This window comes from Ambystoma mexicanum, chromosome 14 (genome assembly GCF_040938575.1).
Source record: "Ambystoma mexicanum isolate Mex_15411 chromosome 14, UKY_AmexF1_1, whole genome shotgun sequence".
NCBI classification, from domain to species: domain Eukaryota; kingdom Metazoa; phylum Chordata; class Amphibia; order Caudata; family Ambystomatidae; genus Ambystoma; species Ambystoma mexicanum.
In genome coordinates this window covers 376,704,268-376,729,479 of record NC_090940.1, presented here as the reverse complement: position 1 = coordinate 376,729,479, position 25,212 = coordinate 376,704,268, and the positions used below count along the sequence as shown (strand labels likewise).

Sequence of the window (25,212 nt, the reverse complement as noted above, 5' to 3'; positions counted from 1 at the left end):
ATCTTCCACCCATTCTTTTGCCGGGTTGGCAACCACACCGCCAACCCATTCGCCACTGACCATGAATCCGTGTACACATGACATCGACCAGGGGTCTCTGGAGCACAACAGCCCACATGTATGCCGGACGAAAGGGTCCTCCCTCCGACTGAGGTCTCACCTGACCGATAAAGGGGTTCGCATATATGCACTCCTCAAAAAGGGGTGGCAATTTCTCGAACCTTCTGGCAACGCACTTGCGCATTGATGAGCAGCCGTTGGTTGCCAGCTGGGTCAACCGACAGTAACCTCAAGGAGCAAAGTGCTTCCCTCCTCTAAAAACAAGCACCACGGAAAACAGTCCTGTAACTCATAACAAGACATAACAAAGCTAGCTTTCCCAGCAGAAATGTCCTTGACTACATACCAGGTTTGGAAAGCATGTTTTCTTCAGCATCGTGAATCTAGCTCTCAGCAAAATGAGTACAGCTTTTCACTGCGGCATGAATTAAATATCCAGCATGTCTCCGAGTGCTCCCAGAATACACTGCGCACCAGCGCCATGTTTTAGCTCAAGCATAACAGCTAGTAAAGCTGACCAGCTTTTCGTTGGTTACTCTGGTACTTGTGCTGGCAGGGCTGTGACCAAACAGGCCCTGTCCAGGTGGAATATTCTCTGCATCTCTGAATGCTACGATCGAGCTGGAAAGAATGGCACCTCATAGTCTTAAAGCTCATTCTACCAGTAGAGTGTCTGCCACCTCTACCCTTCAGAGGGGAGTCCCTGTCCTGGATATTTGCCAGGCAGCAACATGGGGGTCTTTGCTTGCGTTTGCTAAGCATTAGTGCTTGGATTCCCTTGCGGGCCAGGATGCCTGTTTTGGTAGGACAGTACTCCAGAGCTTTCTGGTTTAGGTGGTGTCCTTGCTTCCTCCCTCCTCCAGATTAGGTTCTGCTTTGGGATTGTATCATATATGGGAAATCCATGGGAGGAAAGAATCCATTAGAAGAACAAATTACTTACCTCTCTGTAATGTTCTTTCTGATGGATGTTCCTCCCACAGATTCCTCGTCACCCTTCCTAGCTGCACCTCTTTGCAGGAAGCTAGTACACCTTTGGTTCTACAGTCCTTAGGCTTTGGAGTGCTAGGGAAAAAGGGTGAAACTGAGGACACAGGGCACTGCAATATATACTGGCCCTGTTGTCATATCTGGTGATGGGCGCGTAGGGGTGTCGGACGCCATTCAAATGTCAAAAGCCATTGATTCCCTAGCCTCAGGTAAAGCCCCCCGGGTCCGACGGCCTACCGATTGAATTTTATAAACAACAGTGGTCGAAGTGGGTGGGAGCGGTCGGGAGCTGTGCTCCTCTACTTCTTTTAATTACGTTGTACCGTTCCTATACTGCTATTTTAAAAAGAAACCGTTCCGGAATGGTTTCATTTTAAAATAAAAGTGTAGGAATAAATTGAAGCTTGCATTTTCAGTGCAATGCACTGGACGTTCCCTTAAACAACAGGCACATGTGTTTTGGGGTTTGGGTTGTGCATGGGAGGGGGGGCCTGGTGATGGTTTTTGTGGGGAGCGCTGCAGGTTAGTAGAGAACATAGTTCCACTACTTCTTTTCGTACACTTCGACCACTGATAAACAATATAAATCCCGACTGGTCCCCCAACTCCCTGCGCTATGGGAGGAATCCTGTGAGTTGGGTACACTTAGCCCCTCCCTCCGCGAAGCCATTATAATTGTTCTACTCAAACCGGGTAAACCCCCCACTCAATGCGGATCATACCGGTCTCTCTCTCTCATTAACTGTGATGTTAAGATTTATGCTAAAATTCTGGCTCTGCGGTTGACTCCTTGTATGCCTCACATTATTCACCCGGATCAGTCAGGATTTATCCCAGGGAGATCCACTTCCCTCAACCTGCGCCGTCTGTTTAATATTATAAGTCAAATTGACCCCAACACACAGGCTGTGGCGGCTGCTCTTCACATGCAGAAGGCTTTTGATTCTGTCTCATGGAACTACCTATGGCTAATGTAACTTTGGGCCCCGTTTTCTCTCCTGGGTCAAGTTGTTATATTCAGATCCAGTGGCCAGGGTCCGTACTGAGGACAGATGCTCACCCCCCTTTCATATAGCCAGAGGCACGAGACAGAGCTGCTCCTTTTCCCCCTTGATTTTTGCCATAGCTACACAGCCTTTAGCAGATAGGATACGGCAGATACATGTACACCGGGGCCTGAGACTACTGGAGACGCCGGACATTATCTCATTATACGCAGACGACTCCCTACTCTTCATTTGCTCAACAGAGCACAACCATGTCCGGGTCCTTTAAGACGTCATCCACTTTGGACTGATATCGGGACTCAAGGTTAACTGTTCTAAATCAACTCTTTCCACTCACGGACGCCACCCTTCCCTTCCTCGACCTCATGGGGTTCGCCTGGTCACAATCTGAACTCACCTACCTCGGGGCAGTGGTCACCCGTCGCCCGATCTGATATATGAGGCTAATTATCGGAAATATTTAACTACACTTACCAAGAAATGTTTAGGTTGGGCCAAACTCTCAATCTCCCTCGCTGGCAGGATCGGTATTTTAAAACTGGTTGTGCTCTCTCAACTTCTTTATCGATTCCTTAATCTTCCTCTGTGGCCGGGCAGGGAATGTTTCCAGTCTCTAAAGTGCACAATAAACACATTCTTATGGCACACCGATGCAGTTAGTCTTAAATTTGGCACACTGGCTGCTCCCATGGATGGCGGCGACTTTGGAGCTCCCAACTTCGAAAGATATTTGCTTGTTTCCCCAGGCGCAATTCGCATTACACTGATTAATCATCACAAACCCTCCACCACATATAAGACTTGAGCGACGTGCGGTCGAGGGATGTGATATTCGATCTTTAGTGCTTTCTCCCCCAAACCTCAAATGTAGCCCTTTAGATCCTGTAGGTACCACATTCCTTGCTCTGTCTAAGATATGGACCCTCTCCAATGGTTCTCACCCCTTTCACAGTTGCTTGCCTCTCTGGAACTTCCTCTCGGGAGCCCCCTGTACCCCCTCCGAATGTAGTATGTCATTGGGCGGATGCAGGATTTGAAACCATCCGTGATGTCTTCGACCAAGGTAGCTTCCTGGAATGACCGGACCTGCCAGAAGCCCTATGAAGGAAGTCATCCATCTGGCTCCAATACTCAGGCCTCCGCCCTTTTCTCAAGAGGAGCTATCCAAGTTTTCCCATTATACCACCCCCCCACCCATCGATGATCCCATTTTTGCTGAAATCCTGAATGCTGCAGCCATCAGAGAGAAGGTTTCCAGATTGTACGCCTTACTACAGTCCAGAACTCCTCCTCCGTTTGATAAGCTTAAACACTCATGGGCGTTAGACCTGGAGATCGATATGACTGATCAATGATGGAAGCGTGTGTGTGCTCACACTCAAAATGTATAATTTAATTCCTGCTTTAAACTTATTCAGTTCAAAATTGTTACCAGATTTTACTGCACTCCAATTAAATTACACTGCATGTCACAGGATCATTCCCCCAGGTGTGGATCAGAGGATGCATCTTACATCCATATGATCTGGTCCTGCCCCTCCCTAGCCCAGTTTTGGACTGAGGTCTGCTCCACGCCGTCTGATATCCTAGATCACAAAATCACCCCATCTCCATAAAAAAGTGTCTCTTGCATGAATTTCCCAGGCTTGGTCGGGACTCCAAAAAGTTGGTGGGACTCTGCATGCTCCTTACAGCACGCTGTATTGTGCTATGCTGGCTTCACCCCCGAGTGCCCACGCATTCACAGTGGCTCGCCGCCATGACCTGGGCTTCCGATACAGAGGAAGCATGGGCGGTCCAGCAACCTCCAATGTCCAAGCCCAGGAATGTATGGTCCCTGCTTCGCTCATACATCTACTCTATCTCGATCAATGATGATGACGGTCAATTGCGCCCTCGTCTCCTATCAATGTCTCCAGCTGAACTGTGACACTGACTGCTGTATTACATATGTGTTTTGAACAATGCTTGGTGCGGGGGCCCCTCGCCCTGATTACTGATGCCGTACACTGATTGTTTGTCATTACTGTAATTGCTGATTGCTACCTACTGCTCGATTTTCTATTGTTATGACAAGGACAATAAATAAAGTTAAAAAAAACAAACTTCCAGATCATATCCATCAGAAAATAAATTACAGAAGGTAAGCAAATTGTTCTTTGAACCATAAAGAAATGTATCACATTATCATGGATCAACTCCTTATAGACTATGTTCTTGGTAGCACTAATACATCAAAGAAAAATTGGCCTTTTCAGATTATTATTATTGTAAAAGATATTTCTGATAAGTACCATGCTTCAATGATGCAATCTAAGTGGTTTATTTTATTTATATATTCTCTTTTATGTCTCAATACATGAGGCTTTTATGTCTCAATATAAAAGGCGTGTCAATACAAGATTTTTAAATTCCCCTGTAAAACACAGTCTTTATACATTGCAATGGTCTTTGTGAAGAATGAGAACAGAATAAAAAGTTCATGCCATCGTTGTATATTTGATATTTGGTAGAATGCTCCTAAGTAGTAAACCATGTTTTACAGAATGTGATAAATGTTGCTGATCACTTGCTACAACCTGAAAATGAAGCAGTTGGACCATGCTTTGTTCCGCCACCTCAACTTATGAGAGGTCCTCTACTGCCGATGGATCCACGGGGACCTTTCTTGAGAAGAGTTTCTCCTTTTCCTCCACGTATAATGGACGTGTATGGGCCACGGGATTACTTTTCAGTCCCAAATTATTCTGGCTTACCACGCCATCCAATAGGAAGTAAGTGAACTCGTTATTCTTTTGATGTGCATAATTTAACAGCAGCAACATATTTATATTTTTAATTTGATATAAGGTACTATAAGTGTAATGTCTGGCCATCACTTTGGTGTGTCGGATTAAAGCTTCAGATGTAATTGTGCTTCATTTCATGATTTAACTTTTATGTTACTGTACATTTAGTGCACTAGAAATCACCAGTTGGGTGCAAGCTGACCTATTCTTGCTCTCATTGTAACAGTGTTAGATGGCGTCACTGCGTTGTTCATAATTCACAAGTCATCTGCTGTTGATTACATTTTGTGAAGATAGAGAATGGTTGATTAAGTGGATTCACCATTGGATTTGGAGTTTTTATGCTTTAAATAGTTGTTTTTTACTGACCCACCAATTACATCTCTTGCACACTATTTCCTAGTGATTTCTACTCACTTTGAATCTTCCCTATTATGAAAAAGAATCAAAAAGCGTTATTCTTTATTTTTTATCAAGTCTTATTATTGATAAGATTTTGTCACCAGCCGTACATCTGTAGTTGCTCAACAGAAATACCCATCCGTTACCCAGACCAAGAACTCTAATTCTGTCACATGCATTTTGGCATTATAAATAACAACAAACCTAATCCTAACACTACTACAACTGCCACTAGGGCGATATGGATTGACATCCTCGGAACAGACAAACATTTCCATATCCCGTACCCTTAGTCCCTGGGGTCGTCCCATTGCTCTGGGCATGTTCACATATATAAACATATTGTGAGGTTTTTTTAAAATACGGTGTTTGTGATAAAATTGCTCCCTATCTCTATCATGTCCCTGGAAAGGTGAAAATCAGACTCCCAATTGCTAAGGCTGTTACTTTTTCCATCGCCAAGATTCCCCCACATTTTGACCCATCACTGAGCCAAAATCGGACCCTCTTCCAGTTTCCAAAATTGTGCTAGTGTCAGTCGGGCTGCATTCAACATCTGTGTGAACAGACTCACTGTTGCAAACCTCATACAACATAAATCTTCTTCCACATTCCCCAGTACCACTTCCACCAGGTTCATGGGTAGCTGTTGACCCGTGATTTCTTTAATATACCCCAGGATCTCTTTCCAGAATAACTGGGATTTACAACAAGACCACCACGTGTGCCCCATGCCCCCCACTTCACCACATCCTCGCCAGCAAAGAGGAGAGGACAGGGGAAATATCTTATTGATTCTTTGCAGGGTAAGTTACCATCTAAAGCACATTTGTTTGTTTTATTTCTTTTAGTGAACTAAATTTCGATGCCCTGTGTGTTCGTTCCTAGATATGCTCGCAGTCCTCTTGTGCAATAGCTACCCACAATTCTCTTTCCCCACCTTCCATGTAGTGTAATTTATCTCCTGATGTGTCACCATCCAACAACCTGTATAACCTCGATCTTGTCTCTTCCAATCCCTTCCCCATGCAAAATCTTCAGCCTTGTAGGCATGCTACACCCCACCTGTCGTACCACTGTTTGTGGCCCAGTGCCTAAGTTGGGTGATCGGAAATGTTCCTGTTCTCCCAATAAATATTGTGTCTTACATATTTCGAATGTCACCGGATTGTTATCCCCATAGAGGTCCATGAGAAGGGTAATCCCTCTAATTTCCCAACTAGCTAAATAAATCCCATTCTTTCCCGGTGTAAAATCTGGGTTATGACTAATCAAAGAAAGAGGTCTCAAACCTGGTTTTATACCTCGCATTCGTAGGGCTTTATACCAGTACGGTAGTGAACAGTCAGAAAAGTCCAATAAGTGCCCTTGTTGTGATGAAACAATCTCTCCAAAAAAGGACTTTTATGGAGGAGAATCGATGTTGCTCCCTGTTCCAAGTTCTTCCATTCTTTAAGGCCTTGGGTTAAGGACCATTCTAACATTGGTGCTATCTGCTCAGCCAGCACTATCTTCTAATACCTGGAATATCCCTGCTTCCCAATAATGGTGTCCTGTTTAGAGTTCTTCTGGCTATTGGTGGGCGTTTCTTATTCCATAAAAATTTAAATATTTCCCCTTGCAGTTTTTCAGTCATGATTCTCAGTCTCACCACTGGAAGGGGGCAAAATGCATAAATTACCCCATGGATTAGTGTCATTTTTACTGCTGCTATTTTAGCTACCCAACACATCTCCTGCAAGTCCCACCTCTTCAAATCATCGCTAAAGTGTTTCCACAGGTCGGGGAAATTTGCGTTTTTGTGCCCCTTGTAAGATGAAGTTGGCTTCACTCGCAGTTAGTCTATTTTCTGCATTTCCCACTGCAGGGGGAGTTTCCTCCCCAGTTCCTTAATTATATTATGATTTTCATTCACATTAAGTCCTTTTAGATTTCCCGTAATTTACCATGAACCCATATCCTATCCCAAACAATCCCAGTTTATCCAACATTAACGCGAGCATATGCTGCGTGTCAGTTAGGAACAGTAAGACATATAACGCTAGTTTATGTTGCGTTCCACCACACATTACTCCAGTGATTCGCTTATCTTCTCTAATCAGACCTGCCATGGGGTCCATGGCCATTGTAAAGATTAAAGGAGATAGCTGACATCCGAGTCGCATGCCCCGTGATATTGAAAGTAGGGGGGTGTCAGCGTTCCATTTATATTTAACCTTTTCACTGGGATCTGAAAATTTGCCAATACCATTTCCCTAAACCTGGGACCCAGCCCAAAAGTTTCCAGTGTGGAGGACAAGAAACCCCAATCCATACCATAAAACGCATGCTGCGCGTCAAGTGCCAAAACTGTCATCCTTTGCCCGTATCGCCTTCCTCAATCAGTTCCATCCCATTTATCACCCTACACATATTGTCATGGGTAGATCTATCATTAATAAATCCATTCTGGTCCGTGTAGATTACTTCAGAGAGAATCAAACCCAGTTGTTTTGCTAAAATCTTAGCATACAATATAGCAATACTGTTGAGTAACAATTTCAGCGGTAGCTCGAGCAATCCCTCAGCTCTTTGCCAGGACTGCGCATCAATATCGTTGTCGATTGTGCCAAATCCAGGTAGACCACCCCTGTTCTGCAATTGTATTAAATAATTTCAACAGGGGGGGGGGCACATGGATTTTCTTAAAAACTTTGTAATAGGCATTAGGGAAGCCATCAGGACCAGGGGTTTTATTGTGTGGTAAATTATCAATTGCCTTCTCAACTTCTTACCAGGTGATTGGCCGTTCCAGCATATCATTATCTGACTCTGCCATTTTAGGGATTTTGCCTTTAGAAGTATCCCCTTTTGGGTCTCCAAATAACTCTTTCCTCATTATCTTCACATGAAAACTTTTCATAATATTTACTTTCTCCTCTTCCCCCCCCTTTGCAATACTCCTTGGTTGTCTCTCAGTTCCATAATATAATTTCTCGTTTTTACTTTACGCAACTTAGTTGCTAAAAATCAATTTGCCTTGTCCCCCTTTATTTAGTTTGATTGTTTAGTTTGCAACATCATTTGAGTGGATCGGTCTGCCAAATGCGTCTCCAAATGGCAATGAGTTCAATCAAAGCTCTCTAATGCACTTATTCCTCCAGATGGACCTTCTCTTCTAATTCTATTCTTAAGTTTTCCCTCGCTCATGTATACACCACAGATTTCCTAATAAACTCTCCCCGAATGAGCGCTTCACTTGTGTCCCATATTGTACTACAATCCATCCCCTTCATCTCATTCTCCTCGGAATTGCTTCTCATATATGCTCACGAATTGCTAGGTCATTTAGCACCAACACATTCAAGCGCCAGTTTCCTATTAGGGATAAAGGTTGTACGGGACCTCAACTTCACTATGACCAGTGTGTGGTCCGAGATGCACCTGACAAATGTCCAATAAATAAATACCAATCTCCACTTAAATCACCCTTGGTACCCGGGTTGCTAATATTAAGATCATATCAATCCTAGAATATCCAATGTGAACAAATGTGTATTCATGAGCCTCCTGATGGAAAAACCACCAATTTCCCGAACATTCTCCCTGAGGCATCTCTATTCCTTAGATCAGCCTTTATAAGGTCCAGTGTCTTGTCAGCTATTGGGTCCATTACACAATTAAAATCCCTGCCAGTCACCGCCTGACCCTCACAAAGGCAGCCCAACTTCCCCAACAAGGTGAGTACATACTGATCCTGTTGTTTATTTGGGGTTTAAACCACCACCAGTCTAAAGAGTTGCCCCTCCAGCCACCCCTTAATGAATAACACCCTGCCCTCCGGGTCACTATATATATATATAGTGCCACACAATGTGTATCCCTTTTCTGTATCAGGATCGCTACACCCCGTTTCCGCTCTTCTCCAGCTGCAAAGTATTGCAATGGGAAAGCCCTATTTTTCAATCTCGCTTCATCTCGCACCATAAGGTGCGTTTCCTGGAGGAACGCTAGAGTCGTATGCAAATCATGTAGTCTACGTATAAATGACCATCACTTTTGTGGTGAATTACGACTCCGAACATTCAGGGTCACAAAACCAAGGTCACCAATAAGGTTGCACAGTTGTTCATTTGCTAATCCTCTGTGCTTTATGCCGAGAAACGGCCATCTCCTTATAAATCTCAAAACCCCCATGTCAACCCGATACCCAACAAAAACACAACAACTACAAAGCCCTGTGCACGTATACACTACCCATGTGTGAATGTGCCAGAATGAGGGCAGTTTCCATGCTCCCAGTCCCCCCACTCCCCTCTATCCTCAAGCAACCCATCCAAGGAAACAGCAACATACTCCCACCGCAAAAGACCCCCATACAAACTACCTATCTAACTTCCTGTTCCCCATTTGTTGAGAGGATCACCTCTTCTTTAAAAATCCCATATCAGAAGTCTGGCACAATCACCCCTTGCAGAATTCAAGTCCCAAGCTGCGATTGTTCTGCATTGTTCACACCGCTACATTCCATTCTGGTCGTTCATTTTTTCCATAGCTATGTCCTGGGACCTGTTTGCACCTCGATATGTCTCTTCTATTTAAGGGTTAATCTGCATCCGGTATAGGGCTCGAGAAGTCAATTAGGTCTTCAACCTCCTCTTCCTTCCCGACATTATAAGATTTCCCTCTGTATTCAAACAGCCGACACAGTGCACCCACCCATATCTCACACCTTTCTCATGGAGCCCACCTGTGACCTGGCAAAGACTTTTCTTTTCTGCAGTGTTGCCTGGGCTAGATCCTGGAGGCGTCTCGGAATCAGATCTTCTCCTTGTCCCTGGCATGTCTCATAATCTGTTCTTTAAGCGGAAGAAAATGAACACCTGTGAGCACATCATGGAGGAGGACATTCTTTTGTTACCATCTAGATCAGATGCAGTGCGTCCGATCCAAGACGATGTCAACATCTTCAGCCCCTTCCAGAGCGTAGCGGAGCAATTCTGTAACGTACTCCTCCAATTCTTTGTCCGTAATCTGCTTTGGGGCACCTTGTATTCCTATGTACTCCTGTATCCCGTCCCCTTTCCTCCATACTGCATGGGCGTCCCTCGATAGGGACAGGAGACGGAACCTTTTTTCACCAGAAAAAAATCTTCTTCCCCTTTAAATTTACAGGTGCGCGGGGATGCAGCCCCGGTAGCATGCAATCCACCGCCACTCCCCAGTCCCCTTTTCTGCGTCAACGGGAATGGGACGATTTCACCAGTGCTCCTGGGTTTGGCTTCGGCCTTGTAATACCATGCGCTCTTCCCCGGAAACTTTCTTCTGTCTTTTTGTCTTCTTTTTATCAATCAGGTACTCGGTCCTCTGGCGCCACACTTCTCCCTAATGCATGTCGACTTCAGTCGGCTTCAGCAGGTGTCCAGCCTGCGAGGGGCTCTTCCCTGCATCCGATCTCCACGCTCTTTGCCTCTGCTGCCTTGTCCATGACCACGGCTAAGAGGGTTGTACCGCGTGCAACAGGCTTACACCTCATGCTCTGAGGAACAGGTTAGCTCGGTGGAGGGAGCTATTCGAGAAGTCACCTCCAGAGGACTTAAAGAACTTCGTCAGACATAAGTCGAGGCCCAAAGGAGGGCTGCTTTTTTCAAGTGCACCACGCAAGGGCGACTCCTTCCCAAAGAAGTGCCCGAGTGGGCAGAACCTTTCAGGTTCTCGCACCAGCACTTGTACTGAGGCTATATCAGCTACCTGCCCCCAGGCCTTGGGGGGGCCCTGAGATCCTTCCGGAGACAGTACTGAGGGACCTCAAGTTTCTTTTACCAGGTGCACACTAGAGGGGCTACGCCCTAGTACTGGTTAGATGGCCGAGGCATTGCCTGCGAGCAGCACTACCAGCGATACTGCCGAGGGCAACACGCCTACCAGGCCCCGTCCCGAGATGCAGGGTAGGTCTCATGCTCCACCGCCACGAGTCCTGGAGGAGGCCAGGCTCAGTAAGCCAAGCACCACGACTTTGGCATGTGGAACGCAGCTAGACAAGATGGCCGCCGCGCCAGACAAAATGGCTGCTCGTCCGATACTGCCCCTTGGAACGGAGCAGGTGGGAGAACGAGTTACAAGGTGGGACTGCTGTCAACCAGTTACGTGGCCTACAGCTTATCCATCAGCATCACAGGGCAGGTTTACCCAGCAGCCAGCTAGGCAAAGTATGCACTGGCCCAGCAGCCACCCGCTACGCCGTTAACATCACCTGCCACCCCACCAGCCTGTGAGGACAGGTTCTTTGAAAAGTTCCTCATTTTCATGAGATCTCCTCAGATGGGGGCCATCCTCTGTGATGTAATCAGGGACATGCTCCCTCCGACTCCTCTGCCTGTGCCTCTAGTCATTCCTCCTATGGCTCCAGCACTGCAGGCCCTGGTGCAGCCCCTGCTGCCCTCGCCGGCTCCTTCGATTCCGGCTCCCCTGCCTCCCACAGTTCAGGCAGTTGTTCCACACCAGCCTCCAGCTCCGGTCTCCACACCGCAGCCCTCGGCGCCCAGCACTCCTCCACCGGCTCCAGACCAGCCCGGCACAGTGGTGGACACTGACGAGGAAGAAGATCCTGACACGCCCTCATCAGCCAAGGCCTTCCACGAACGGCTCGCAGGTTTGGCAGAGTACTTGGTGCTTCCTCAACAAGAGATAGAGCAACCAGTGGTGGGGGTCCTGGCCGAGGTCCTCATTCTACGCCCCGCAGCTAGAACGGGGATCCCGATGCAGAAAGACGTTGTCGCTGTGGCCAAAAAGGGGTGGCCCCACTAGGCCCAGCCTGTCAATCGCCACCTCAACACCAAGTATAGGCAAATTGAGGGGGATCCACTCTTGCTGTCGGCACACCCTCAACTGCACTCTTCGGTAATCGCTGCAGCGTCACTCTACTCAAAGCCTCAGTCGTCCTCAGCCACCTCGTCCTCTGCGCTGCTAGGCAAGGGGGAGATCATGGAGGTTTATGGAAAGAAGCTTAATTCTAACGCCTCACTGCACCTTCGTCAATCCAACGTGGATGCCCTGCTGGCAGCCGTTAACCAGAGGCTTTGGCAGGAAATAGCCAACTTCCTTCCAGAACTTCTGGTGCAGAGCCAGGCACGTTTCAAGGCGGGACTGGCAGAGGCTAAACTGGTGGCACAAGACATCATGGAGTCCACTGTGGCCCACATCAACACCTCTGGCCGGGCGATATGCATCGCCACGGACATGAGAAGGACTGCCTGGCTTTGGGCTACTAAATTCAAACCCAGACGTCCAGGAACGCATATTGGACCTTCCATTCATGGGTGGTGACCTCTTTCACTCCACTACTGATGAGGAGCTAGATAAAAAAGAAAAACAGTTCGCAAACTGCAAGGTTTTTATCTATCCTTGCGAAGGCCACGCCCAAGGTATACACCCAGTCGCATCAATGCTCCGATAAGGTGTGGACGTTCAGCGGATTCCGGGACTTCCAAGAACGGAGGTCTAGGCAGCCAGCACCGGCGCAAACAGCAAAATGTGGGAGCAAGGGCTTCTTTCAGTCCCCCCTCTGCAACAGCCTCAGAGGGAAATAAGGCATGACGTGCCCCTTCGGGTCCACGTGTCTCTGGTGGGGGGCAGGTTTGCCCTTCACGCACAGTTTTGGCATCAGAAGTTTGCGGACCCCTGGATCCTCTCAATAGTGTCTACGGGGTACCGCCTACCGATTCCTCCCTCCTCCCCTCCATTCCCACAGACTGGGACAGCAGCTCTGTTGGCGAAATTCAGTCCCTCGTCGAGAGCCAGGCAGTGGAAGAAGTCCCAGCCTCCCAGCGAGGCTTGGGCTTTGACTCCAGGATTTTTGCAATACAAGAGAAGAACCGGGCTGGCCTGAGAGTTTTGTTGGACCTCTCCACCCTCAACCTCTCCCTCCCTCTTCAAATATTCAAGATGGTTACGCCAGCACTCATAGCGGAGACACTGTGCAGGGAAGACTGGATGTGCTCCCTGGATCTGAAAGACACTTATCTACACGTCCCTATTTGGCAGCCTCATCGATCTTTTCTGCGGTTCAGGATCATGAGCTGCCATTTCCAATACAAGGTTCTACCCTTCTGCCTCAACTCAGCCCCCAGGGTGTTAACCAAACTAATGTATGCAGTGGCGGCCCTCCTCAGGGCTCAGGGCCACCACGTCTACCCATACCTGGACAACTGGCTCGTTAGGGCGAGAACTCCGGAGACAGTGCATCTCACTTCCGCCGCTCTTATGACCACTCTTCACAAGCTGGGATTCTCTATCACCCTCACTAAGTCTCAGCTGCAGCCTACTCAGAGCTTGACTTTTCTGGGCCTCATAGGGGACGCAAGCTTCGAGAGTGTTTCCCCTCGCAGGACAAAATCTTGGCCATCAAGGGGGCTAGAAGTCACTTGCTCAGCCGAAAGGTGACCTCGGCCTGGTGGTTCCAGCATTTACTGGGGATCATGGAGGCGATCCCCCACACAAGGCTCAAGATGAGATTACAGTTGCACTTCGCAGCCTCATGGAATCAGGAGAGGGGCTCCCAAGCGGAGCTGGTCAGCATTCCTCCTTCTCTCCTCCCAGACCTCACATGGTGGCCCAGGGACTGCAACCTAATGGAGTCTGGTCCCTGCAGGAGCAGGAATCTCCTATCAACTGGCTGGAGGTGAAGGCTGTCTGGCTAGCTCTCAAGGCTTTCCTTCCGCTCATTGGGGGTAAGGCCGTCCTCAGACGGACAACTCCACCAGCATGTATTATGTCAACAAGGAGGGTGGCACCAGGTGCCCTCCGCTGTGCAGCCTAGCGGTCAGCATGCGGGAATGGACCCTGGGAAACAACATCTATCAGACTTCAATCCACCTTCTGCGGGAGTCCAACCTGAAAGCAGACCGGCTCAGCAGACTGGGAGCAGACAATTACGAATGGCAATTAAACGATCAGGTCCTGCTCGGGGTCTTCAGCAGGTGGGGGCATCGGCAGATGGACCTCAATGCCTCCTGGTCCAACAGGAAGTGCCAGCAGTTCGCCTCCTGGCAGGGGCAGAGCCCCGGCTCCCTGGGCGACGGACTCCAGATACAGTGTAATGGTATGACAGGGTATGCATTCCCTCCCACACCCCTGATCCACAGGGTGATCTGCAAGATAAGAGAATTGTTTTTCCTCTGCATCATTCTGATAGCTCCGTGGTGGCCGGCAAGACAGTGGTTCTCCCCATTCACCTGCTGCTGGGCCCAGTTCCCCTCCTCTTGCAGCAGGGGGGCAGGGTCATCCACCCCGCTCCACAGAAATTAGCCCTTGCAGCATGGTTCCTGAACAGGTCACACTGAAGCATCTCAGCCTGTCGCAGACCAACCTGGAGATCATTCAGAGTGCTAGGAGCAAAGCTACTAGGAGCCAGTACAAGAGTAAATAGACCAGGTTCTGTCACTGGGCAGACTCTAAGGAGATCGACCACCTTACCTGCACATTGGACGATGTGCTCTCATTCTCGGCACACCTCGCTCACTCAGGGGTGCAAATCTACACGTGCCACACCTACTTGGCAGCCATAGGGGCCTACAGGAATTCCGAGGAGGAGGTTGTTTTCTCCTGCAACCCGGTGGTTAAACAGCATCTGGCAGGCCTCACCAGGCTCTACCCGCCCCTCAAGAAGCCACACCCTGTGTGGGACCTTAATGCAGTGTTTGGTGCCGTGGCACACAAAGATTTCGAACCAATGGCGTCCGCAGACATCAGATTGGTCACAATTAAAACAGCCTTGTTGGTGGGTCTCCCCTCTGCTTGCAGAGTCAGCGAGATCCAGGCTGTGGTGGCATCAGAACCCTATACTACTTTTCACAAGGATAAGGTCGTCCTGATAACGCACCCTGTGTTCCTTCCTAAGGTAGTCTCCGCTTTCCATCTAAATGAGAAGATAGTCTTACCAATGTTTTTTGCCGATCCTAAGGACAATGCTCAGAGGGTCTTGCAATTTCTGGATGTCAGACGTGCTCTGAAATTGTATCTGGACAGGACCAAGAGCTTCTGCAAGTCGGATGCTCTGTCTGTCTCCTTCGGGGGTCAAGGCCAGGTTATCAGGCATCCAAGGCCTCTATAGCAAGATGGATGGTTTTAGCCATCAAGGAGGCCTATGAAGGACAGCACAAACCACTTCCAGCTAACATGCACGCCCACACTGTCGGAGCCAAAGCCACGGCCGTCGCCTTCCAGCGGCAGGTTCCGTGGCAGGTTATCAGCAGGGCAGCCACCTGGGCCACCCCTTCGGCTTTTTGTAAGCACTACTATTTGGACGCCGGCTCTAAATCAGTCGCGGCTTTCGGACAGGCAGTTCTAAGGAACTTGTTCGCTTAAGGAGGGTCTCCTCTCCACCGTGGAGCTACTTTCAGTTGTAATCGCCCATGCAGTATTGAGGAAAGGGGATGGGACGTAGGAATAATTAAGTTCTCCAGCATGGGGTCTGGCATGGATTCACATGCTCATGAATATTCCCCGTCGTCAGGCTGGGAATCCTCGGTAAAGAAAAAACCAGTATCAGTTTCGTTTCTGATCTGTCTTTCGTAGTAATAACCAATCACTGGTCTCTGCGTCATACTGACCACAGCCAATGACTGCCCTCTACCTAAGCACCGCCTCTGGCAGCCATCTTCAGATTTTTACCGCACGTTCATGTGTTGGGATCCTCGTGCTATTGCTCTCGAGCGTTAGTGCTATTTTTTCGCGCTTTTTCACAAAAACTTCGATTCTTTCGGTCAAAAGAGCCTCAAGCTCCACCGATCCTACATCCGATCAACGGGGACCCGTGTCGGATTCATCTGTGCCCCTCAAGGGTGAAGATTTCGTCGAGCTACACTTCGGAGGACTCCAGAAGCTTCTCAGGCCCGGTCTCGGAGATGGCCCAGGAGAAGGGAAGCTCGACGCCCGGAAAGCTGTTCAGGGCCTGCCCTGGATGCCAGCTGCAGAACGTCTTCAAGGAGGACGAACACTCTTTCTGCCTTTACTGCCTTCATGGGGACAAGACGCACGTGGAGAAGGACTGTGCGTTTTGCGGCAACATGTCGGAACGGACCATGAAGGACCGCCATCAACGTCTCGCCAGCTGGCTGGAGGGTAAGAGCCCGTCTGGCGAGAAGAAGAAGAAATCTGAGCGGTCTTCTAAGACCTTTGAGGGCGCCCCGGCGACGGGGGCCCAACATAAGGCCAAGCACCGCGAGTCCGCTGGCACCGGGAGCGCCGAACGGTCGGGCTCTACGGGCGCCAGGCAGGGCGCACCCTCCCCGGCACCATCAACCACGAGCCAACGCTCTGGGTCGGGTAAGAGGAAGGCCGAGCACCCGGCGAAGCTCCTGGAGAGGCCCCGGTCGAGCTCTAAGGCAGAGGAGGAGCGTGGCAGTGCCCCCTCCCTCAAGGATAAGGCGGTGAGCGCACCTAAGGTGGTGAAGGCCTTGATCCATTCGACCAAGCCCTCTATCGAAACGGTCGCGGCGGCCCTGGCCCAGCCTGTGGAGGCTGCACCAGTGGTGGCGGCCTCGGGGCCCAGAATCTCCCTGCCTCCTCGGAGGGAGTCTTCTTTTGTGCCCATCGATAGGACCCCCGTGAAACCCTCCGTGGGGAAGAAGAAGGGGGGGCAGGGCGTCGTCGTAGATTCGGCCTCAACCTCAGAAGAGGAGCTGATCGAGGTCTTAAGCCACGGCCTAGGCGGGGAACAAGACCAGCCCGTCGGAATGGGCTCCGACGCAGGTGACGACGACGACATCGTCGAGGATACCGACGGGGCCCCTGCTCGCCCGTCGGATTCCCCTCTGCCAGCGCCGCAAGACAACTCAGCGGCCATTTTGTTGGCTATACAGTCCTTATGCTCCGAGATAAGGACGAGACTACCGTTACCGACGGAGGAACCTCTCCCGTCGGGGGATCCAGAACCGGGACCTTCTGGTGTTCCCCCTACCAAGAAAAGAAGGATCCATTCACCGCCTCCTTTTCAACCGTCGCGCCCCGTCCAGCCCTCCTCCCCGTCCACCCGAGGGGATGATACGGGGACTGACACGGCAGCGACGGGGACGGACGACGAGGCATACGACGAGGATTTTCCGTCGTCGCCTCCCACCAGGGCTTCTCCGCCCGACGAGATTGGATCGTTCCACTCAATGATCGGCAGGGCATCCGAGCTTTTCCAACTCTGCCCTGAGGAGAAGAAAAAGGAAGGCTTCCTTTACCAACGGCGCGAGGCCAAGAGGAAGACGGTCCTCGCAGTGCCTCTGTTGGACGACATTTGGGATGAGGGCCTTTCCCTCCTCAAGAACCCTTCCACGACGCCAGCGAAAAGAGACCGGTACGAGAAAAAGTACCGGGTCCCGGACTCGGCCCCCCTATGCCTCCGGGCGCAGCCTACCCCGGACTCCGTCGTCTCCGCGGCAGCCAGGAAGAAAGCGGGGGGGGTGCGGCCTCCACGTCGACTTCCCCGCCGGACGGCGAGGGAAAGAAATTGGATGCCATGGGACGTAGAGTCATCTCGTCGGCGGCGACGACGATTAAAGCGGCCAACGCCTTGGCTATCGTGGCCCGCTACGACAGGGAACTCTGGTACAAGATAGCTCCCCTGCTGGATTTTCTGCCGGACGACAAGAGGGCGGAGGCCCTTGAGATCCTGCAGGAAGGTGAGGTGGCCTCGGACCACGCCATCACCGTGGCGACGGACATCGCCGACACTGGGTTCCGCCAGCTGGGCAACGGCGTTTGCCTTCGACGTCGTGGCTGGCTCAAGGCTACGGACTTTCGGCAGGACGTCCAGACCAGGGTCCTGGACATGCCCTTCGACGGGAACAACCTGTTTGGGAAGACAGTGGACGATTCCCTTCAGGCCATCAAGGCGGATACTGAGACGGCCCGGGCCCTTGGAGTACTGCAGCAACGGCGGACGCCCTTTCGGAGCGACGGAGGCAAGGGCGCCTCCAAAGGTTCCGGCGGCGGTTTCGCTTCCTACCGTCAAGCGGCCCGCTCGTCGTCGCAAGAGGCCTACAGAGGACGAGGCAAGTCTGGCGGACCCCGCCGTCGTCGCCAAGGAGGCCAAGGCGGCAAGGCCGCGTCCAAGCAGGATTGAACCGGCCGTGGGGTCGGGCCCCCACCGAAGCACCCCGGTGGGAGGCCGGCTGGCGGGCTTCGTCAGCGTGTGGGAGTCCATCTCCACCGACCGTTGGGTGCTGGACGCCCTGGCCCGGGGCCACGCGCTCGAGTTTCAAAGAAGGTGCCCGCGCGTCCCCCCCGTGGCCAGGAAAGAACTTCACGTCCCTCAACTTCTCCTGGAGGTAAAGGCGATGCTCAGAAAGGGCGCCATCGAACTCGTCCCAAAGAGGCTTCGGGGCTCCGGAGTCTACTCGCGATACTTCCTCGTGAAGAAGAAGACGGGAGGATGGCGCCCCATCCTGGACCTGCGACGCCTGAACAAGTTCATCAAGGCGCAGAAGTTCCGGATGGTCACCCTCCAGCACGTCCTAGGTCTGCTGGAGGAAGGAGACTTCCTATCGTCGTTGGATTTGGAGGATGCCTACTTCCACATTCCCATCCTAAAGGGGCACCGAAAATTCCTCAGATTCGTGGTCCAAGGGCGTCATTACCAGTTCAAAGCCCTTCCCTTCGGACTACGGTCGGCACCCAGGGTTTTCACCAAGTGCCTCGCACCGGTGGCGGCGCAGCTGCGCCGCGAGGGGATTCACGTCTACCCCTACCTGGACGTCTGGCTCATCCGCGCCAAGACGAGGGAGCTCGCCGTGGTCCACACGGCAAGGACCGTCCAACTCCTCACGGACCTGGGATTCTCCGTGAACTACGCCAAATCCCACCTGGTGCCCGCGCAAGTCGCACTGTTTCTGGGAGCGAGGCTCGACACAGTGTCCCTTCTGGCCTCCCCGTCGGAGGAGAGGACCAGGACCATCTTGGGCAAGGTGCAACGGATGTTGGTGGCCGACGCGGCCAAGGTGAGGTCCATCAAGTCCCTCCTCGGGATGATGTCTTCCTGCATCTACCTCATTCCCATGTGCAGGCTCCGGATGCGCCCGTTGCAAGAATTCCTGGATGCGCGCTGGATCCAGACGACGGGCAGCTTCGAGGAAAGGATCAAGCTCGACGAGAGTTTCCGACGAGCGATACGGTGGTGGGGCACCCGCGCGCATCTGACGGCGGGCATGGACTTCCAGACCCCAGCCCACCAGGTGACTGTGACCACGGATGCCTCCCTAGAAGGGTGGGGAGCGCACACCGAAAATCTGCACGCAAGGGGACTCTGGCTCCCGACGGAGAAGTCCCTGCATATCAACGTCCTGGAGCTCCGTGCAGTGTTTTGGGCCCTCAGGTCCTTCCTTCCGTCCCTCAAGGGCAAGGTGGTGAGGATCTTCACCGACAACACCACCACCATGTTTTACATCAGGAAACAGGGCGGAACCAGGTCCCCAGCGCTGTCCAAGGAGGCGCAGGACCTGTGGCATTGGGCCGTCGCCCAAGGGATTCTTCTGGTGCCGTTTCATCTGGCAGGGATAAAAAACACCATCGCCGACTCACTCAGCAGGGAGCTGCGCTCGTGCCACGAGTGGGAACTACGGCAGGATCTGGTGGATCGCCTCTTCCGACGGTGGGGCACACCCCGGATCGACCTGTTCGCGACGGCGACGAACACCAAGTGCCGGAGGTTCGCCAGCAGGTTTCCCCAGACGAGGAGCATGGGCGATGCTTTCTCGTTCCCCTGGGAGGGCCTGTTCCTCTACGCGTTCCCTCCCTTGCCTCTGCTAATCCGGCTCGTCAACCAGCTCAAGAGGTCACGGTGCAGGATGATCCTCGTCGCACCTGCGTGGCCGAGGCAGATATGGTTCCCGGACCTTCTGGACTTGTCGGCGTCCCCGCCAATCAAGCTGCCGGCGGACGCGGATCTACTCTCCAGGGAAGGAGGCGCCATCCTCCACCACGACCCGAAGTCGCTGAACTTGCAGGCCTGGCTCCTGCAGCGCTAGAGTTTGGAGGATACGACATACCGGCCGATTGCAGAGAGGTTCTTGCAAAGGCCAGGGCGTCCTCGACTCTTAAATGCTACGGACACAAATGGAAGAGGTTCTCTGTCTGGTGCCACGCACAGAAGATTAACCCTCTACGGATTACGGCTCCCCAAGTACTGCCGTACCTGCTGACGCTGGCCAAAGCTGGTCTGGCACACGCGTCCATCAAGATTCATCTTGCTGCGATCTCCCGATACACCAGAACCACGGGCCGGACGTCCTTGTGGTCTCATCGTCTGGTGAAAGAGTTCATGAAGGGACTGTTCAGATCGTTCCCGCCGGTGAAGGCTCCGGCCCCGGCGTGGGAGCTCAACGTGGTGCTGACCAAGCTCATGGGACCTCCGTTCGAGCCTCTGCACTCGGCCCCGTTGAAGTTTCTATCGTGGAAAACAGCTTTTCTTGTGGCCATCACCTCCGCACGACGAGTGGGAGAGATCCAGGCCCTTTCCTGCAAGGCCCCGTACTTGACTTTCCACGACACGAGGGTAGTGCTCAGGACGCACCCCTCCTTCATGCCCAAGGTACCGTCGGACTTTCATCTCAACGAACCCTTGGTGTTACCTGTGTTCTTCCCGTCGCCTTCGTCGCCGGCTGAGAGGACTTTGCACTCGCTGGATGTAGCTAGAGCGCTGAAGTTCTACGTGGACCGCACGAAAGGTTTTCGGAAGACGTCACAACTCTTTGTGAACTTTGGACCTGTCAATCAGGGGAAGGCTCTCTCGAAGGCTTCCATCTCCAGATGGCTCTCCGGCTGTATCATGTACTGTCACCGGTTGGCAAACCGACCGCTGCCTGGCCGTCCGAGAGCCCATTCCACCAGAGCGATCGCAGCTACCACGGCGTTCCTATCTGGTGTGCCCCTGCTGGACATATGCAGGGCTGCTACGTGGAGGTCGACGCACACCTTCACGAAATTCTACTGCGTCGACCGGGATTCCAGGGAGGAGTCCAGGGTCGGCCAAGCAGTGCTGCGCAACCTGTTCGCCTGAGGTGAGCCTGGTGAGGAGGTAAGATGCTTAATGTTGAGTTGATGTGATGCTTAATGTTGAGCCTTTGCCACCTCCCGTGGTTGTGCATGTGTGTACTGCTATGTATTCTTTATTCATGAGCATGTGAATCCATGCCAGACCCCATGCTGGAGAACGAACAAGTTACTTACCTGTAACTGTTGTTCTCCAGCATGGGTCTGGCATGGATTCACATGCGAACCCTCCCGCCTACCCCTCTGCGGCTCTTCACTTGGTCATACTGCCACTTCACGTGCTTCCAAATCTGAAGATGGCTGCCAGAGGCGGTGCTTAGGTAGAGGGCAGTCATTGGCTGTGGTCAGTATGACGCAGAGACCAGTGATTGGTTATTACTACGAAAGACAGATCAGAAACGAAACTGATACTGGTTTTTTCTTTACCGAGGATTCCCAGCCTGACGACGGGGAATATTCATGAGCATGTGAATCCATGCCAGACCCATGCTGGAGAACAACAGTTACAGGTAAGTAACTTGTTCCTTACTCACCGTAGTGACTAACATACTCCTAGTCCATAGTACCATTTCCTCCATACATCCCACCATCCTCCCCCCTAATAATACTGGTGTCATTAGGCAATTTTAATATTGTCGACGTGTCAATGGGGACTGAGGAGTGGCGCCTGTGGGTGGAGTCGCAGGAGCGCATGCACTGGGGCCACGTGTCTCTAAATTTAAAGGGGAAGGAGGTTTTTTCTGGTGGAAAAGGTTCCTTCTCCCGTCCCTTGCAAGGGACGCCCATGCAGTATGGAGGAAAGAGGACTATGGACTAGGAGGAAGTTAGTCACTACGGTGAGTAACTATTAATTTATTCCAACTCATTCTGTTCTCTGCATCTTCTCTGCTTAGTTAGCACAGCTTTCATCTGCTGCTCAAGCCCTTTCACTCTCTGTGAGCTCGGCTTGTTTGTGCGCCTGCTCAGAAAGGGTTGATTCCACCTCTTCCAGCCTATTTTCAGCCACTCACATGATTGTCCAGGTCAGCCATAGACTTGTCTAATGTAGATGTATTGTCCTTCATTTCTCTTTTAATCTTGGCTGGGCGATCCTAAGTTTGTATTTCAATGTGTGGAGAATGCACTTGTACTGACGCCACCAGTTGATTTTTTTTTTTTTACACTATCTTGCGCTTGTATGAGACTTTTTATGTCTTCTGATTGTTGTTGAACGATCTTAAATTGAATTTCTCTATTTCTGATGTTTATCAAGGTCCCTGGTATGGCTGCAAAGTACTCGTAGATGTCGCTGGTGTCAATTGTGACACCGAGGTCATTGGACCAAGCCGTCGCCAACACACTGTTCCCGTCTACATTGTTCAGTGTGCTCATGGTATAAAATGTGCATAGGCGAGGAAAGGCGTCCTGTTGTTCCATTTCAAGTTCACTGGGGGGGACTGGCTGGAGGCGTCTGTAGTGTACTGTACTATCATTGTCCGTAGCGTTCCATATTGGAGCCAATGCCCGGTATTAAGACCCAACACGTGCCGCGCATCCTGGAATGGTAGCAGGTCTGGACCATCACATATATGTTATCCTAATCTGTGGCCACAGGGTGTCTTGTCTGGTGTGAAGTGTTTGTTTCAATCCGACTGACAGGAGTACCCTAACACTCCTCCGCGTGGGTGCTATCTTGGTAGGAACTCCCTGTTGGGAACATAGCTTGTGCCATTGCATAATAGTCGGGTTCAGTATGGGGTGTAACTTAATCGGTGGAGATAGTTTAGTGGGGGGATGGCCAGAGTTTCTAAGGGGAGCAGGGGGAGGGGCCAGCAGAGCCAGCTCCATGTTTTTCCAGCTAGTGGTGTCCCCATCTTCAGCCATCGTTTTGCCCAGCAGACATGTGCTGCCTGATAATAGCATTTCCAGGTGGGTAGGGCCAAGCCCCCGTCTGGTTTTGCAGCGTTAAGGATATTTGTTCGTAATTGCGCCTTCTTTCCACACCAAATAAATCTGACTATGGCAGTGTCTAGAACTCCACACAGCTTAGGAGTGGGCCTAGATGGTATCATCATCGCTAGATATGAGTTTGGGCATAGTGTTCATCTTTAGTGCATTTATCCTGCCTGTTAGAGAGAGGAGAAGCGTCTCCCATCGCGTTTGATCTAGGCATATGCTCTCCACAGTGTCTGGATAGTTGAGGTACACTGATATGTGTACTGATTTTGACCCCTATGGATGTAATATGATGTAGTTGTAACTGAAATGGGGCACCCCCCAGGGTCCCATGGTATATCCTGCTGCAGCGTGAGAATCTTGGACTTTTCCCAATTAACCATGTAGCCGGCCATCGGGCCATCATTTTGTAGGAGATATTGGACTCACAGGAGGGAGATTGGGCTATCGCTAAAGTATAGTAGTAGATCATTTGCATAGAGGGAGACCCGGTGTTCTTCAGTCCCTCGCTGTATGCTCTTCCAATAGGGATCTATGCGTCGTTTAACTGCCACTGGTTCTATGGACAAGGCATATAGTAGAGGTGATGGCGGGCATCCCTGTCGCATACCTGATTGGAGGTCAAACGGGGCTGACATTGGGTCATTCGTGGTCACGGAGGCCATCGGTCCGGTGTACAATAAACAGATTAGGTTGATTAAAGAGTTTGGGAAGCTGTATTCCACTAGGATCAGGAACATAAAGTCCCATTGGACTTTGTTGAATGCTTTTTCCACATCAATCTTCAGGATAGCGTCCTCCTGTTCGGAGTCGCTGGCGATAATATGCATCAATCTGCGTACGTTGTCCTCCGAATGCCTTTTGCAAATGAATCCGGTCTGGTCTTTGTCAGGTGCAGCAGGACTACCTCTATTTTCTGTGCTAGACATGTTGCCAGGATCTTTGCGTCAGAATTAATTAGTGATATCGGGCAGAATGAGTTGCATTTGTCTGGGGATGTCCCTTTTTATGGAACACCACTATATTTGTGGCTAGCATCGTCTGTGGCAGCCGTCCCTTCAGTGCAGCCTCGGAGAACACCTCCTCTAGTCTTGGGATGAGTTCATTGGCCATACTTTTATAAAAATCTATTGGAATTCCATCGGGCCCAGCAGCCTTGCCGGAGGAAAGGGAATTAATTTTGCGATCTATATCAGCCGATGAGATGGGGTATCAAGGGCGTCCCATTGTGTGGTGGAAAAGCTTGGGCAAGATGACGGACTCCAGGAATTCTTGCATTTTTCTACCTGATGTTGGTTCGCAGGCAGTGTATAATTCTTCATAATATTCCACGAAACGGCATTTATAGCTGTATCACCCGCTAAAAGGGTCCTATGTCTGTCTCGTATTGTGATCATCTGGGCGGCTTGCTGCTGTTTCAGGGCCAGTGCCATTAGGTGTAATGGCCTGTCGCCTTCAAGGTAGTAAGTCTTAGTCCAACTGGAGTAGGATTTTTGGGCTCTAGTGGATGTTATGAGTTTGATATCTTTCCTGATCTTGCATATGCTTGATAAGATCTGTTGGTTGGGCGTGAGCTTATGCAGCTTCTCTAGGGTGGTGAGGTCAGTAAGAAGTTGTGTTTTCTTTTCTCTCCACTTTTTGAGTTTATATGACCATCTCGAGATGCATTGGCCTTTCAAGAATGCCTCAAAAGCATCCCAACAATTACATGCATTTTACTTGTGGGTTAGGTTTGTGGTCCAGAAGATGTCAATATCGTTTTTAATGTGTTCTAGGAAGTCAGGGTAGATCAGCGCTCTCATATTGAGGCGCCACAATGGGGTCTAGTGTGGGACATTGGGAAGGGCCATTCGAAGCCGCACTGGAGCACGGTCCGAAATGGTAGTGGAGAGTATGGCGCAGTCTGTCGTGTATAGGGCAGTGGCCGGGATAAACCAGTAGTCAATTCTAGAATAGCTCTGGTGGCTATGGGCATAAAATTAATAGTTCCTGTGATCCCCGTGTATGTGCCGCCA

The 25,212-nt window shown here is 50.8% G+C and overlaps 1 protein-coding gene across 2 annotated transcripts in view; it reads left to right on the top strand.

Moving 5' to 3' along the window:
• MIA2 (MIA SH3 domain ER export factor 2) overlaps window positions 1–25,212 on the top strand; it is a 2,742,135-nt gene that overhangs the window by 2,694,018 nt on the left and 22,905 nt on the right. For both annotated transcript variants that reach the window (XM_069637493.1, XM_069637494.1), the window contains one exon: window positions 4,603–4,831. In XM_069637493.1, coding sequence (XP_069493594.1) covers window positions 4,603–4,831 — 229 coding nt within the window. The remainder of the gene's footprint in view (window positions 1–4,602; window positions 4,832–25,212) is intronic.